The sequence below is a fragment of the Bufo gargarizans genome, chromosome 6, assembly GCF_014858855.1.
Source record: "Bufo gargarizans isolate SCDJY-AF-19 chromosome 6, ASM1485885v1, whole genome shotgun sequence".
Taxonomy (NCBI): Eukaryota; Metazoa; Chordata; class Amphibia; order Anura; family Bufonidae; genus Bufo; species Bufo gargarizans.
The window spans coordinates 288,244,709-288,262,832 of NC_058085.1; the positions used below are offsets into that span (position 1 = coordinate 288,244,709).

General features: G+C 42.4%; 1 protein-coding gene across 1 annotated transcript in view; it reads left to right on the top strand.

Annotated features, from left to right (window-relative positions):
* HKDC1 (hexokinase domain containing 1) overlaps positions 1–18,124 on the top strand; it is a 42,769-nt gene that overhangs the window by 799 nt on the left and 23,846 nt on the right. The window contains exons 2-9 of the mRNA XM_044298891.1: positions 3,899–4,061; positions 10,937–11,085; positions 11,594–11,710; positions 12,315–12,410; positions 12,625–12,724; positions 13,919–14,102; positions 15,900–16,055; positions 16,139–16,372. Coding sequence (XP_044154826.1) covers positions 3,899–4,061; positions 10,937–11,085; positions 11,594–11,710; positions 12,315–12,410; positions 12,625–12,724; positions 13,919–14,102; positions 15,900–16,055; positions 16,139–16,372 — 1,199 coding nt within the window. The remainder of the gene's footprint in view (positions 1–3,898; positions 4,062–10,936; positions 11,086–11,593; positions 11,711–12,314; positions 12,411–12,624; positions 12,725–13,918; positions 14,103–15,899; positions 16,056–16,138; positions 16,373–18,124) is intronic.

The following is an 18,124-nucleotide window of genomic DNA, read 5'->3' on the forward strand; positions in this document are numbered from 1 at the left end:
GCAGAAAGCGAACTGCTGCAACCAATGGTTTTATGTCCAGCAAAGGATGACATCTGGTCTCACAATACATGCCACCAGAGGCAAAAATGTTCCCACAGAACACTATGGGATCCGTTTTTTTCATCAGCTTCTCTCCAGCATTTTTAGGGCTCATGCCCATGACCGTATGTATTTTGCGGTCCGCAAAAAACGGATTCCACAAAAAATAGGGATGACATCCATGTGCGTTACGTATTTTGAGGAACGGAAATACGGACATATGGAAGCGAAATGCACACGAACTAACTTAATAAAACGGACATGGAAAGAAAATACGTTCGTGTGCATGAGCCTTTATACTGCACCAGAGAGAATCAAAATTGAGCGCCAAAACATAAGTGTGGGGGTCTCTATAAGAAATAAGTTCACATTTTGTAATGCATCTTGTGTATTAACATGATGCTTAAAGGGGTTGTCTGGGTTCAGAGCGGACCCTGGACAGACCCATAATTTCACCCAGACAGCCCCACAGGATCGTGCAGGACAAGGGCTCTTTTATTCACCATAACGCATTGCCGGGCAGAGGCTTCCGCCCAGCGGTGTGTTAGGTGACGTCACCGGCTCTGATGGGCTGGCTTTAGCGCTGCCCTAGCCGTTTTACAGGTTCGTCACCGGAACTCCAGAAAATGCCTTTGCCCTGCGCGATTCACTGCAGGGCAAAGGAGAGCATCGGAGCATGAACTGCTCCGATGCTCATGTCAGGGGGGCTGCCGGGGTGAAAATGGGGATATGTCCGGGTTTAGCTCTGAACCCCGACAACCTCTTTAAGATGTGGCTTCATCTGTGTGCACATAGTACATGATTCATTAAAGGGATATTCCCATCTGGGCATTTATGACATATTGATAGGATATCCCACCTCTGGGAACCGGTGAAATATTAAGAACACATGCCACAGTGAAGAGGATGCTGCACTGGCTTTGCTATGTTCAGCAGTCCCATAGCAGTGAATGGAAAGAGGCTGTACACAGGGGCGGCCTGACCATAGACCCTACAGGGACATTTCCCAGTGAGCCAGTGCCCAGCAATCTGGCACTTATACACCTGGCTGGCATAAGAAAGTGCCCTCCTGCATTCAATTGTATTGCCTTCCACAGGTGGTGGCACTGTGTATTTGGTTCTCCTGGAGCAGTATGTTGTGCTGCACTATGTATTTGGTTCTGCTGAGGCAGTATTTTGTGCTGCACTACAGTATTGCTGGTCCTACCTACTAAAATTGGATCCTCTATAACATGGGGCCACTTTTATTTTTATTTATTTTTCCCCAGGCCACTTTAACAATCCTCCCATGGTTGCACATGTGCAGCATCCACTTCACTCACTGCTCTGAGGTTTCCAAAAATAGCTTGACTATTTGTAGAGGTTGCATAGCAGTGAATGAAGAAAGCCGTGTATGTGCATTGGCATCTCTGTGTGTGGTGGGGCCCTGTTCTAGAGATATAAGCAGGTCCCAGAGGTGGGACTAACATCCATCAGACATTTATGGCATATTCTATCCATGTGCCATAAATGTCCAAATGTGAATTCCCCTTTAAATAAAAGAAAAAAAAACTCTTGTTTTGTAGGCAAACATTTAGGGTACGGCCACACAGTGAAGTTTCCTTATGCAGTTTTGCAAAAGACAGGAGTGAATAAATAAAAAAAGAAGAAGAGGAGTCATATCTGTTCTTTTTTACTTTCTCTCCTTTTATGAACCACTCCTGATTTTGGCTTCCAAAACTGCACCAGGAAACCTGACTGTGTGGCCGTGCCTGAAGAGAAAAAGAGAAAATAAATCTTTGTATAGTTAAACTGGTAGAACAAGTTCCAGACACATCAACATCTATTGTCCCTTTCTAGGTAAACAGAAGGCAGGAAGTTTCATGTCAACTGAAAGTGGTTGAGAATTCCTGGTAGCAAATAAATCGAACAATGTTTCTGCCTCCTTGTTGGGAGCTTTCTTAAACATTAGAAGCTACCTAGATTGGGGGCTATAAAATGTTGTCCATGGTCAGTAGCTCTATTTTGTTGGACTGTGAGAAAACATACACTTGTGTTGTCATGATGCATGGGTTTTGAAGTTACTATGATGTGCTTGTCAGCACCAAGAAGTATTTCTAGATCACATTCTTTCCCTAATATAGACTTTACACCACTGCCTTAACATTAAAACCACTGACGAGTGAAGTGAATAACATTGATCACCTCGTATTAGAAGTCGGGGATTGGAAACAGTCACTTCTTGTAGATGATGTGTTGGAATTATTAAATGTAGATAAGGACAAGGATCTGAGTGACTTTGACAAAGACCAAGTTGCAATTGGAAAACAACTGTCTCCAAAACAGCAGGTGTTCTGGGATGTTCTGGTGCACAGTGGTTAGTAAAAAAAGGACAACTAGGAACTGTCAACAGGGTCATGGGCACCAAAGGTTTGAGGAATTACATTTTCTCCTATATCTTATGGATGACTTACCTGGGAAGACATGGCACCAGGTTGCACTAAAAGACAAAGGCAAGCCAGCGAGGCAGTGTAATCTTCTAGGTAATGTTCTACATTGTAACCTTAGGTCCTATAGTCTTACCTCAACTTTGTTGTAGAACAAATACACCCCATCATAGCAGTGGTATTTCATTGGCAGTAGTGTCTTTCAGAAAGATAAATCCCTATGCCACACAGCAAAAATTGTTCAGAAACAGCTTGAGGAACATGACAAAGTGTTGACTTGGTCTCCAAGTTCTCCACACCTCAATCCAATCTAATATCAATAGTGTATGCAGTTAAAAACAAGTATGTACTTTTTGCACTGGTATCTTCTATAAAGCTTCACACTAACCCTGGGTTCACATCTGAGCGCTTCTCAAACGCGCGTTTTTGTCGCGCGTTCTTATGCGCGTTTTTTGTAATAGTAAACGCGCGTTTGACGCGCGTTTGTGTCATTGACTGCAGTGTCCTATGGCCACAAACGCGCGTCAAAACGCCCCAAAGAAGCTCAAGTACTTGTTTGAGCGTCGGGCGTTTTACAGCGCGTTCGTACGCGCTGTAAAACGCCCAGGTGTGAACCATTCCCATAGGGAAGCATTGGATTTCATGTCTTGAGCGTTTTACAGCGCGTTTGAACGCGCTGTAAAACGCTCAGGTGTGAACCCAGGGTTAGAGGGCTTCAGCTTGAGCTTTAGTGACTAGAGAAAATGTTCTTGTTTTTAATTTCTGATAATTTTGATAATTTCTGGTTATTGTTCTCTGCTATAAGTTCTTTCTGTATGTACTGGTCATTCCTAAAATACTGAATATTTTGCAGTAGTCTGTGATGTTAATGTTTGTGTGAAGTATAAGTGTACAAACACTGGAATCAATGATCGGGATATTTTCATGATTTTCCCAGAACAAAATAGATCCGGATCACTGTTCAGACAGGTTTCAATAAATCACTAATTAGAACTTTGTTGGTGGTTGACCAGTTTTATGTATTTATTTATTTTTGTAACTTTTTTATTTAGTTATTGTTTTTATTTAGTATTGTTTTTACGAACGTTTTATACATTTTTTATGCAAAGCATTAGTGAAAAACATCAAAAGCATCTGTGTTCTATCTGTGGTTTCCACTGACCCATTGAATGGAATGGGCATGTTCCACTGTATTTTGTTTTCCTGTGGTCCACAGAACAAGCAATGTTTGGATGCCCCTGTTTTTTGTTCACAATCACTGATGGAACTCACTTATCAAACATTGACTGCGTGAAAGCGCCCTAAGCCCTAACTCACATGAGGCATTGAAAATTTTATGAAAGATCGAGCCTTGTGCAGCCCTTGTAGCTGCTATGCCCTGATGAGAATTTATTGATTAAATATTTTAACGTCGTTTAACTATACACGTACAGGTTGATAGATTCTTGTACCATATGCGTCTGTCAGATGAAACTCTGATGAATATTATGGCACGTTTCCAAGCAGAGATGGATAAAGGCCTGAAGAAAGATACCAACTCAACCGCCTCAGTCAAGATGTTACCAACATATGTCAGGTCAACTCCTGATGGATCTGGTAAGTGGTTCACCATACAAATAGCAGGTATGATATAACATGATATCATAACAACCTTAAAGGAGTTTTCCAGGATTATCATAATCATGGTCTATCCTCAGGAGAGGTCAATATGAGATCGGTGGGGGACCAACTCCCAGCACCCACGCCAATCAGTTGTTTTACGCTGGGTTCACACCTCAGCGTTTTACAGCGCGTTCCTACGCGCTGTAAAACGCACAACAGGCAAGAACCAATGATTCCCTATGGGAATGGTTCTCACCTGGGCGTTTTACAGCGCGTACGATCGCGCTGTAAAACGCCCGACGCTCAAACAAGTGCTTGAGCTTTTTTTTGGGCGTTTGTCGCGCGTTCCCGCACATAGATATTCGGGAACGCGCGACAATGTGTGCACCCCTATCTCTGTATGCGCGATTGTAAACGCCCGTACAATCGCGCATACAGAGCGCTCGTTTCAGAACGCTCAGGTGTGAACCCAGCGTTAAGGAAGCCATGATCTTGCAACTTACCAAGCACAGTGCCATCCATTTGGTAGTCGCTGTTCTTGGTATTGCAGCTCAGCTTCATACACTTGAATGGGTCTGAGCTGTGCCTAGGCCATTTGACCAATGAACATGATGTCACATGGCCTAGGAAGAGGCCTAAGCACTCACAGAGCTCTGTGGCTTCTTCATACAGTTGATTGACGGAGTGCCAGACCCCTGTGAATCTCATATTGATGACTTATCCTGAGGATAGGCCATCAATATGAAAATCCCGTATAACCCTGGACACTTCCATCATAAAAGGGTATTTTTTTAAGTCAATATTCACATAAAACATTTTTATTTTTGGCTGTTATTTTTTATTTTGTTAGTACTATGACATTAAACATGAAATACAACAATATGTCTTTATGTAGCATTAATCTAATAAATAAACATTTCTCAAAGGAAGTTTTAAAGGGATGGATTAATCTGCTAGGTAATCCTCACTGGAATAATAGGTGGAGGATCGGAATGACTGACCAAATGGCAGCTTGATGTACTCTTGATAGGCCTAGAAAACATGCCCACAGAGGAGGAGCAGTACATTGATTAGGGAATTGCGGTACTCTTATTGAGTCATCACCCCTCACTCCTCCCTGTACTAAGTGATACTTTCTGCTGGGCTAAAACATCAGACATTTATGGCATATCCTGTAGATATGCCATAAATGTGCCAGATGGGACAACCCCTTTGAAGACACTGAACAGGAACTAGTATCCATGGAGTGCAAACTGTGATCTAAGGAAGGCATCCCAAATCCAAAGGCACAAATGGACCAGCACTGGATTCCATGGAGCTTGTGACTTTATTATTGCATCAATATGTATAACATGTGACACGTTTTGGCTCAGACACGTGCCTTTTTCAAACATACAAATTCCCAGAAGTGAAAATACACCCTTTAAATAGCCCACTACCAATTGATGACCATGGTGATTACTATATACAATTGTCCATGAAAGAAATCACCAACAATGATGTATCAGCCTGGATGTAATGGATCCAATGTAGATTCAATGCTGTACCTGTTGATAGGATGAATAAATCTAATGTACTATTATAAAACATCATTAAAGAGGCCTATTGGGTCCATATTTGAAAACTAATAAATACAATTCTAAGAAAACTATTTAATTCATATTCCCATAGTTTGCAGCCTATGGATCCAAAAGGCTTCTCTTTTTTTTTTTTAAAGTAGCACACTGTTACCTCCTCTCCTTGGCTGCGGCACTCACTCTATGATCTGCAACCGCAATTGGGATATTCTATGTCCGCAATGCTCAAAATGATAAAAGGAACTGGTAGGAATAGATTCTTCTATCTAATCATAGACTTATGCTTAGGAAATGGATCCTTCAAACGCATGGATGTCTCACCTACAGCCACAAAGGCATTTTAAAATATATATTTTTTAAAGTATAAGCCTACGATGAGACAGAAAAATCTACACCTCCCAGTATCTTATCACTTTAAATGTTGCAGACATAGGATATCGGAATTGCGATTCCAGATCACAGAGCAAGTGCCCCAGCCAAGAAGAGAAGGTTACAGTGTGTTAGTAAAAAAAAAACTAGAAGCTTTTTGGATCCATAGGATCCATACTTTGGAGCCGATGGTTCTTAATCGTGAATATGAATAAAAAAAAAGTCATACTTTTTTTAATTACTTTTCATGTATGGATCAACTAGGCCTCTATAATGATGTTTTATCATAGTACATTATATTTACTGAGTCTATGAACAGTTACAGCATTGAACCTAAATTGGATCCATTAAGTCCAGGCTGGTGGAATACATCGTTGTTGAGTATTCTTTTCATGGACAATTGTATGTAGTAATCACCATGGTAATGTGATGTCGTCAATTGGTGGTGGGCTATTTAAGGGGTATATAACGCATCAAATGTTATAGATATCGATTCGATTGATGCCGGCCTCTTTGAGCCCTTATACATGGAGTGACTTCACCAAAAATGTAAAACCATTCTCCAATTTTTCATTAAAAAAATTACACAGAATATTGACATATAGGTTGTTAATACATATAATAATTTCTTGTAGAATTGTCCCCCTATTAATTAAGATACATTGGCCTGGTGTTATGGGACGCAGGCGGCGGGCTTCTGTTCCCCTGCGCCGTCGGCGTTCCCCGATCTCACTGCAGCACGGACGCTCGCTGCGTCCCGCTGCGCTTCCTGCTTCCCGGCGTCTCCGTTGTCATGGTGACGGGGGATGTGGCGCGCCCGGCCACACTCCTCCTGCAGGAGTAGTCTACGTTACCCGTCACCATAGGAACTAAGAAGGGCTGAGCGCCGAGCTAGGCACTCGGCGCTTGGCTAACAGGCAGGGAGGATGGGTCATGTGATGCTGGCTACGTCACATGATCCCTTTCCTCCACTATTTAAACAGGCAACCTGCTGGCCACAGGTTCCTGTGATTGCGTCACTTAGGCTGAGTACATACCTGCGTTACTGCATCGTTTGACCTCTTGGATTTGACCTTTATCCGTCTTCTGACCTGCCTAATGCCTGCTCCCTTAGTATGGTCGCTACCTCCTGGATTTGACCTTGGCTCCTTCTCTGATTAGTCTCCGGCCTCTCCCTTTGTACTGACGCGACCTCACGGACTGACCTCGGCTAGTTGACCCGCTTTTGCCTTTGTTTGCCTCCCTGTCCCACCGTCCGGATTCCGCACGCGTTTGCCGTTCTCTGCCTCAGCTGTTCGTTTCCTTCTCTGTCTCTGTCCTCTCCACTCTGCACTTACGTAGGTCAGGGACCACCGCCCAGTTGCGCCCCGTCGCCTAGGGCGGGTAGTGTAGGTAGGCAGGGACAGAGTTGGGAGTGGCAGTCAGGGGGCGCACGTCCTCTCTACTTTTCCCTAGCGTGACACCTGGGTCCTGGAGGCAAATGCAATATACAGTACTACTGTACAAAAGGTTTGGACGGGTGTGGATAGAATGTTGCAAAGTAAGAATAGTTTAAAAAATAGAAGTGTTAATAGTTTATTTTTTATCAATGAACAACATGTAAAGTGAATAAACAAAAGAAAAATCTAAATCTGATCACTCTTTGGTGTGACCTCCCTTTGCCTTCAAAACAGCCTCAGTTCTTCTAGGTATACTTACACACAGTTTTTGAATGAACTCAGCAGGAGGTTGTTCCATGTGCCTGTGAGCGCTCCCATGGTCCCGGCCACCAGAGATGTCAGCGCTTTTTCCTATAGTGTGCAAGCATGACCACTACTGATGGATTGCAGCGTGGTCGTAACCATGGAAATAAGCAGTTTATAATGTGATTGAAAAATGAATCCAGTCAGCAAAGGAGGCAATATGGAAAATCACAATACATTAGCAACTTGTACTAACTTCCTCTGTGAGACAACCACTTTAATGACACTGGCTGTATGTATAGAGTTATTGTTCTTCTGCAGAATAAATGTAAATTTTAATTACTAAGGCTAGTTTCACATTTGCCTTCCAGAGTTCATTATATCCCACATAGCTGGATAGTGCCTTTCCAAGCCGGAGCCTATTGACTATAATAGGACTGGGCGGGGATCCAACATGTTTCCCATATTAGTGCCCGGATTGGGCCAGACAAAAACTGGGGCAAGCACCATTTTTTTCTCCAGCCGATTCCTGGCTCTAATGCTGGAAACAGGCCAGAGCCCAGCCAGGTTCCATATAGTCAATGGGGTCTGGTGGTGCTCCGTTCATCTGCCAAAACAGCCTGCCAGATTGTTTTAACGCTAGTTTGAAACAGGCCTAACACTTAATTTTTTAAAGCATCCTTATTTTGCAGCATTTTTTCCTATGGAGTTGTACAAACCAGATTCCAAAAAAGTTGGGACACTAAACAAATTGTGAATAAAAACTGAATGCAATGATGTGGAGATGGCAAATGTCAATATTTTATTTGTAATAGAACGTAGGTGACAGATCAAACGTTTAATCCGAGTAAATGTATAATTTTAAAGGAAAAATACGTTGATTCAAATTTTCACGGTGTCAACAAATCCCCAAAAAGTTGGGACAAGTAGCAATAAGAGGCTGGAAAAAGTAAATTTGAGCATAACGAAGAGCTGGAAGACCAATTAACACTAATTAGGTCAATTGGCAACATGATTGGGTATAAAAAGAGCTTCTCAGAGTGGCAGTGTCTCTCAGAAGCCAAGATGGGTAGAGGATCACCAATTCCCACAATGTTGTGCAGAAAGATAGTGGAGCAATATCAGAAAGGTGTTACCCAGCGAAAAATTGCAAAGACTTTTCATCTATTATCATCAACTGTGCGTAACATCATCTGAAGATTCAGAGAATCTGGAACAATCTCTGTGCGTAAGGGTCAAGGCCGTAAAACCATACTGGATGCCCGTGATCTCCGGGCCCTTAAACGACACTGCACCACAAACAGGAATGCTACTGTAAAGGAAATCACAGAATGGGCTCAGGAATACTTCCAGAAACCATTGTCAGTGAACACAATCCACCGTGCCATCCGCCATTGCCAGCTGAAACTCTACAGTGCAAAGAAGAAGCCATTTCTAAGCAAGATCCACAAGCTCAGGCGTTTTCACTGGGCCAGAGATCATTTAAAATGGAGTGTGGCAAAATGGAAGACTGTTCTGTGGTCAGACAAGTCACGATTCGAAGTTCTTTTTGGAAATCTGGGACGCCATGTCATCCGGACCAAAGAGGACAAGGACAACCCAAGTTGTTATCAACGCTCAGTTCAGAAGCCTGCATCTCTGATGGTATGGGGTTGCATGAGTGGGTGTGGCATGGGCAGCTTGCATGTCTGGAAAGGCACCATCAATGCAGAAAAATATATTCAGGTTCTAGAACAACATATGCTCCCATCCAGACGTCATCTCTTTCAGGGAAGACCCTGCATTTTTCAACAAGATAATGCCAGACCACATTCTGCATCAATCACAACATCATGGCTGCGTAGGAGAAGGATCCGGGTACTGAAATGGCCAGTCTGCAGTCCAGATCTTTCACCTATAGAGAACATTTGGCACATCATAAAGAGGAAGGTGCAACAAAGAAGGCCCAAGACGATTGAACAGTTAGAGGCCTGTATTAGACAAGAATAGGAGAGCATTCCTATTTCTAAACTTGAGAAACTGGTCTCCTCGGTCCCCAGACGTCTGTTGAGTGTTGTAAGAAGAAGGGGAGATGCCACACAGTGGTGAAAATGGCCTTGTCCCAACTTTTTGGGGATTTGTTGACACCATGAAATTCTGATTCAACATATTTTTCCCTTAAAATGGTACATTTTCTCAGTTTAAACTTTTGTTCCGTGATTTATGTTCTATTCTGAATAAAATATTAGAAGTTGGCACCTCCACATCATTGCATTCAGTATTTATTCACGATTTGTATAGTGTCCCAACTTTTTTGGAATCCGGTTTGTATGTTCTGTCCATTGTTGCATGGGTTTCACACTTCAAAAGTATTCTCATAGGTCACCACTTGGGTTTTTGAAAGTCCATATTGACCTGAATTGCAGTTCAACAACTGACCTGTCATATGCATTGTGAGCCCTGGAAGCTCAAAAAGTACTAATACGTATGTGAAGAGTTGGCTGTGGACTAAAGATTACTGGACTAATGGACCCAGAGTGGAATCCACAGCTCTAAGCGATGCAAACTTTTTCCAGCATGGAGCACTGGTTACATTGAGTTTTTTTGTTGTGGAATATCAGATATATAACTTTTCTGGTATTTTAGGGTACATAATAAACTTTGTTAGTGGATTGGGAGGGGTGCTGTGGGAGACACAGTCCATGCATACATACATATGCCTTGATCATCCAGACTTTGGAGCCATGAGGTGAGATGTGCTGGCCGGTTAGCATTGAGGGAGGTGTTCTCAGGGGGACGAGCTCAAACCTGGGGGTGGCAATGGGGTACTGTTCGTGGTCTGGATAAGCTTTGGCTGTGACTGCAAAACACACCAGCGGGTGATACTAAAGCTATGAGCCAACCTAAAACATTGGGAGACAGTGGGTAGAGCCTGGTATGGGGCAGCGGAACTACAGGTCCCAGCTTGGAATATCGTGAATTGGGTCTCAGAGGGTGTCCACCTGTGTCCAGAGGTGCAGCTTGTCTGGGCCATCTATCTGCATTTGCTGTATAACTGTTGACGAAAGATTAAAGACAGATGCATCGTTATCCTGCCTAGGTGGTTAATACGACCCACAGCCTCGGATCCTCGCAACGTATTTGTTTTATAGGCAGTTGTCACTCCTTCAACTTTTACCCTCTTCTTAATATATTATTTATGCTCCTACTCAGTCCCAGCGATATCTTTAGTAATAATCTTCCTTTATCTCTTGCCATATAGAAAAGGGGGACTTTCTTGCCCTCGATCTCGGTGGTTCAAAATTCAAAGTTCTTAGGGTGAAAGTATCTGAAGATGGAACACAGAATGTTCAGATGGACAGTCAGTTTTATCCAACCCCCAGTGAAATAATAAATGGAAGCAAAGCTGAAGTAAGTCTGACCCCATGTACAGTCATTTACAGAGCACAATGTGTATGACGTGTGAACTATGGAGGTCATTTACCATCGGATATTTGACAGTTTTCTGGCATATATCTGTCGCAGATTGTGGTGCAAAGGTTATTTGCGCTGTAATCTGTGACTTTTCCCAGTTCACACCAGGTCTAAAAAAGAGGGCGTGGTGTGGGTGAGGAAGGGGGCAGACTGCCAAGCCCGTCTCATTCATCATTTTCTATGCCTGTTTTAGGCCTAGAAAATGGTCTAAATTTAAGCCAGCAAGTTAGCTGTCTTACATTTAGATCGGTGTTGGATGCACCAAAGTCATGTATTGAGCGGCGCATCTTCATAACTTTAGCGGATCCACCGCCAGCACATGGGGTTATTAGGACCAGCGTTTAAAACGCCGGTGTTAATAAATGACCCCCTATATGTCTATACAGTTACCACTCTTTATATGAACATTCACATTCACATAGTGACCATTTCATTGCATTTCCAGCTCTTTGATTATGTTGCGAACTGTCTGGGTGATTTCATGAAGAAAAGACAGATAACAGAAAAGCTTCCACTCGGTTTCACCTTCTCATTTCCTTGCAAGCAGACCCGACTTGATGAGGTGAGATATTTATTGAGGGGTTTTTTTTGTTACCAAGCAGAGCCAATTTGATTAAAAGGGTTGTCTGACACTTAACTCAAACTTACGTAAGGTGCATACAATAAAGTAAAAAAAGACGCTTACCTCTTCCTAACAGTTGCGTTTCGGTGCTTATGTCCTCACTTCTGGTCTCCTGTGGACCAGAATTGTGACATCCTGTCCTTTGTAACATAGACCACTGCAGTCATTCACTGGTGTCAGTAGTCACAAGGCACTTGGAGACACATCACTGCTGTGGTGCACATGACAACGAACAAGATAACACCCTTCTGGTCCACAGTTGACCAGAAGCAGCTGGGAAGGGACCGTCAGTGCTGGAACAGATGTGCTTGGAAGAGTTCCAACCCTTAATTAAGGCCTCATGCACACGACCATAAGCATTTTGAAGTCTGCAAACCGTGGATCTGCAAAATATGGAAGTGGTCCATGTGCCATCTATATTTTTTTGTTGACCCTTCGACTTCAATGGTTCTGCAGTCCGCATTTTGGAGACAAGTTTAGGACATGTACTCAATCGTGTGCATGAGGTCTTAGTCTGACTTCATACTTTATGATTTTTTTGTAGGGCGTCTTGATATCATGGACAAAAGACTATAAAGTAAGAGGAGTTCACCAAACTGATGTAGTAAATACACTGAGGAAAACGCTGAAGAAGAAAAAGGTATGTTCCAAAACCCACTTCTTATAGTGATGAGGAGATCAATATTCTTCTGACAAAGTTGTTCAAAGTGATGAATAAAATTTGGGATGATCTACAGTTCTACAGCCTCCTACAAGAACCATTCGGCTATGGGGATGCCTATGATATAATGTGTACATTCTATACAATAATCTGCCAAGTTTCTGTTTAATTGTGAAAACTGTTCTCTTGTCAGTACACCAATGTGGATGTCCTGGCTTTGGTGAATGACACAGTAGGCACCATGATGACCTGTGGATATGATGACCAGTTGTGCGAAGTTGGCGTTATTGTAGGTAAAAGAATTTAATCAGTTTTACTCCAGTATTGTAGGATATGAAATACAACTGTGCTCATTAATATTACAGCTCTATTATCATCCAGCGTTCCTGACTCCTGCTCTGTATCACTTTGCAGACTGAGCCTATGGGGGAGGTGACTGGTATCCATGATGTGAAAGTACTTATGCTTCTACCATATTTTTCCTAATAATGTCCAATTGAGAGGGATCTGACCGGCTGTAATCCCCTCCAACCACTAGACCAAAGTGGTGCTGGGAAAGTGCTAGGCCATTTTGTCTCCTGTTGACTCTGATTATTTTGGAGGCCCTATAGTCAGATCTTTATAGCTGCTTTCTAAGAGTTGCTTCCACTTCTTTTTAGCGATATGAGGGGAGGAGAAGCGTCTACCATGGTTGTACCTCTGCCGATTGGACATTGGTGCTATATTCTATTGATATGCTGTCAATGTCTCTGCAGGGACAACCTCTTTGGTCTGTGCCCAAATATCAAGGAACTGCTTTGGCCATATACATTTGTGATTACAGAGGACCTGTAACCTCCCCTGACATGTCTGTTTGAGTAACTACTTGCATCCCCCATGTATCTGGATAATCTATTCTTATGTCTCTGTGGTGTGCCATTCCTTTATTATTCCTGATAGAAGTTATGAATGAATTACTAGCAGTCTGCAGTGAAGGTCCAGCTGGGTGAGTCCCTGCACAGTTTGACACTGGAAGCACTGATTGTATAGTGTCAGACAGTGCAGGGACCCCCCCCCCCCCCCAACTGGTAACACTCTTCTGGACCTTCATTGCAAACTGCATACAGACATAAGAATAGATGCTCCAGAATTGGTGTTATATGGGGAATGCAAGTACCGGTAATTGCTAAAACATACATGTCAGGATAGGTGACAAGTCCTCTTTAAGGATGGACATACATAAGCATGTGGGATATTTGTTCACTGCTGTACAGGATCTGTACACATGGCAATGCTGTGTGCATGGTTCCCAATAGGGTGGGTTATATTTATTTAATGTGGCACTGTATATGGTGAATGGAGATGTGCCCTCTCCATTGCCAGTCAATCTTTAATATCGCTCTGCTATTCTATAACCTGAGTCCCCCTGGCTTGAAACTGGTAATGACTGTATATTAGGAAGTCGATAACCTGTATATGACTGGCATATCTGTCTTCCCGCTGTGTAGGGACCGGTACAAATGCCTGTTACATGGAGAATCTGAGTAACATTGACCTGGTGGAAGGGGATGAAGGGCGGATGTGCATTAATACAGAGTGGGGAGCTTTTGGAGATGACGGTGCCTTAGATGACATCAGAACAGGTTTTGATAATGAAATAGATTTAGGATCAGTGAACCCTGGCAAGCAATTGTAAGTATATGTTATATTCATTTATGAGAACAATAATTTCATTTACAATAAGAGATTAAAGACATATAACATGTACAAGTCATGCTTCTGTACCAGGTCCCATAGAGAAGGCGGTCTGCCACCTTGAAAGGATCGTGTATCCTTACTGTCTACAATTCTCATTCATAAACACTTCCTTAGTCCAAAAAGTCTTCTGCCAGGATATAATTTGGGACGGCAGTCAGAGATGGATGAGGATATATCTTGTTCTTTACTTATATACTGTAACAATGCTTTGAAGTTGATGGCTTATCCTTTGGTGGGGATGCCAGGAGTAGGACTACCACCCAAATTATATTTATAACCTAGAACAGTGATGGTGAACCTTTTTAAGACCGAGTGCCCAAACTGTAACCCAAAACCCACTTATTTATCGTAAAGTGCCAACACAGCAATTTACCATGAATACAACAGTCCAGTATAGTATTATATCTTCCATGTACTTTATCATTTAGCTATATTAGCCTGCCTACATTCAATGTGCTGGCTGTGCCGTTCATAGTGTACCCTGCACTGATGAATGGCAGGAAAAGTCTAAGGCATATTGGTACAGCTTAGACTTTCTCCAGGGTGCCCACAGAGAGGGCTCTGAGTGCCGCCTCTGGCACCCGTGCCATAGGTTCGGCAACACTGACCTAGAACATAGTCTTCACATAGTCTTACATTTTTTTAGGTGCCTGGTATGCCTCAGTAGCTAGCGGGGCGGACTTGGCATTTCTAAAGATATCTGAGGGCCCTAAATCAAAGACATTTTTTGTATCACAAAATACAATATTACTGTACTATCCTGTACCACATATGAAAGGCTTATACAGCAGCTATTATCACACATGATCAGCTTAGATACAGCAACTCAGGAGATAGTATCACATATGGTAGTATGAGATGCAGTCAGACTGTATCACACATGACAGGATTAGATACAGCAGCTCATCAGACAGTTTCACATATGCCTTATTTAGGTACAGCAACTTGGCAGACAGTATCAAGCATGATGGGATTAGATACAGCGGCTCATCAGACAGCGGCTCAGCACACAGTATAAGTGATACAGTCTGCTGAGCCGCTGTACCTATGCCTGTCATATGTAAAACAGATGAGGTGAAGGATCTAATCCTATCATGTGTGATACTGTATCACACTTGATAGGATTGATGTAACAGGACATGGTTAAGCATAACGCGTGTCTTAACTGTATATACACATACAGCAAAGTCTGTAGTCGCAGATTACCTTGCTGACTCCCATGCTTGGCCATGCAGAGTCTAAGGCTACTTTCACACTCACATTTGGTGCGGATCCGTCTTGGATCTGCACAGACGTATCCGCACCGATAATGCAAACGCTTGTATCCGTTCATAACGGAGTCATTTGCATTATTCATTTAAAAAAAAGTCTAAGTCGGGGACGGATATGTTTTCAATTGCACCATATATAGCTTTATCCTATGCCCTCCTCCCCAGTGAAGTAAGTGTGATACTCTGTTATTACTTAATAGAGATATCTGCTATTACTCAATAGAGAATATTGGAGTTTATGTGGTGCCCCCTGGGTATTATCAGGAATCCTGAGATACTCTGCCAACCCACGAATTTTCACCTATTTTTTAAGGACAGTCTAAATTTTATTTAATCAATTTGCTGACAGGTGTATTAACTTCTTAGAGTCTGACATCCGTCATTTATAGGATTTTGAATATTAGTTTGATTGTTTATAAAAAATAAATAAAAACATCACTGTGTCTTGTTTTTATGATAGATTTGAGAAGATGATCAGTGGCTTGTACATGGGAGAACTCGTCCGACTCATTCTGTTAAAGATGGCAAAGAAAGGTCTTCTGTTTGGTGGCAAAATCTCTAATGCTCTCCGTACCAAGGGAAAGATAGAAACAAGTCAAGTGGCCTCCATGGAAAAGTAAGGATGGATTCACATATTAATTTACTACACATATAGAAACGATTCCTCTGTATACTTCTGTTATTGGTTTTCTATTGCAGATATAATGAAGGGCTATATAACACTAGACAAATATTACTTGACCTTGGGCTGGAACCGTCAGAAGATGACTGCATTGCTGTCCAGCATGTCGCCACTATAGTATCATTCCGATCGGCCAACTTGTGTGCAGCTGCCCTGGCCGCCATCCTGACACGACTTCGTGAAAACAAGAAGTTGGATAGGATGAGGATAACTGTTGGAATGGATGGCACAGTTTATAGAACACATCCCCAGTAAGTAGCTAATCATATATGGTGGAATGGACACCACAACTAGCAGTAGATCCTTTAAAGGTTGTCCAGGATGGAAAAAACATGGCTTCTTTCTTCCAGAAACAGGTCCACATCTGTCCATGGTATTGCAATTCCATTCCATTGAAGTGACTGAATTGGAGCTGCAATGCCACATACAAACTGTGGACAGGTGTGGCACTGTTTAAAAAAAAAAAAAAAAAGAAGTCAGCATTGTGTAATGGTCAGTAGGTGTAGAATCACTGTGTCAACCAATCAGTTTGACTTTGGGCTAAACCTAAGGGTGTTATTATGGTATTCACCCTTTAACCCCTGGGAGTCAGACCAATGGGAGTCAGAGACACTGATGCAAAGCACTGACGGAACAGCTAAACACTTAGTCAGTAACAGGCCAAGGTCAGGGTGGTCAGAGTGTGTGTGAATCCAAGAAATAAGTTAGTTCAGGGAATAAGGCAGAAGTCAGTACACAGGCAGACTAATGAAACACAAGTTTTGCAGGGACTAGCACACTAGATACACCTATTGCTCAGGCAGAGAAAGAGACAAAAAGTACCTTCGAGTTTTTGTCATGTTCTTTGAACCATTCCTGAACAATTTTTGCAGTAGGGCAGAGCACATTATTCTGTAGAAAGAAGCTACTATTAGGGAATATTGTTGCCATGTAGGGGTCTGGTCTGCAACAATGATTAGGTTAGTGTAGCCTGTCAAAGTAACATTCACATGGACGCCAGGACCTACAGTTTGCCAGCAGAACGTTGCCCAGACCTTCACATTGTCTCTGCAAGGCTAGATATCTCTTACCCAGGTAAGCACTAAATACAAGCACCGGATCCCCATGATGCAAAAGAAAACATTTTGTTAACCCAGGTAACCATTTTCCAGGTAGTTCAACTCTGATGCTCATGTACTCATTGTTGGTGCTTTCAGTGATAGACAGGGTCTGCATGGGCAGTCTGACTAATCTGCCTTGTTCACCGGTTGTGCTTGTTTGGACCACTTTGAGTTAAGAACCAATGCATACTGGAAACACCCTACAAGACCTTCTGCTTTGTAAGTTCTCTGGTCCTGTTGACTTGACATCAGAATTTGGTCCTTAGCAAAGTCACTCAGACCTGAAAGGCCCTATTACACTGCATGATTTTGGGCCAATTACTGGGAGTACAAACTCTCATTCCCAATAATAGGCTTGTATAATCGATCAGCTGATGAACAAGCAAATGCTCATTCATCAGCTGATCTGCATCTTTCACTAAGATAAAAGATGCCCAATTATCGGCAGCAAATGTGTAAGGGATGTTCTGCTGATAACGAATAGACCAAAATGAGAAAGGAACAACTCACGATTCAGTATGCATCGGCCTGTGTAATCAGGTTGGTACAAACAAGCGTGTTATCCTCCAACCACCATCCCACTGCCCAATGATCGGGCAGTGTAATACCACCCTTCTTTCCCCCTTTCCTGCTTCCAACACATCAAATTCCAGAAATGACTTTTCACACTTTCTGCCTAATATATCCTCGCCCCTGACAAGGTGCCATTGTCACCAGATAATCAGTGTTATTCACTTCATCTGTCAGTAGTTTTAATGTTATGATTAATTGGTGTATATCATAATAAATACACAGTAAAAGTCTGATAATCCAGAACTTCCCGGAGCAGTAAGTCATGTCTATTAGTCTTTAGTTACAGAGCTCTGTATTCTTATTAAGTAGAAAGGTTATATTCCCTTGTCA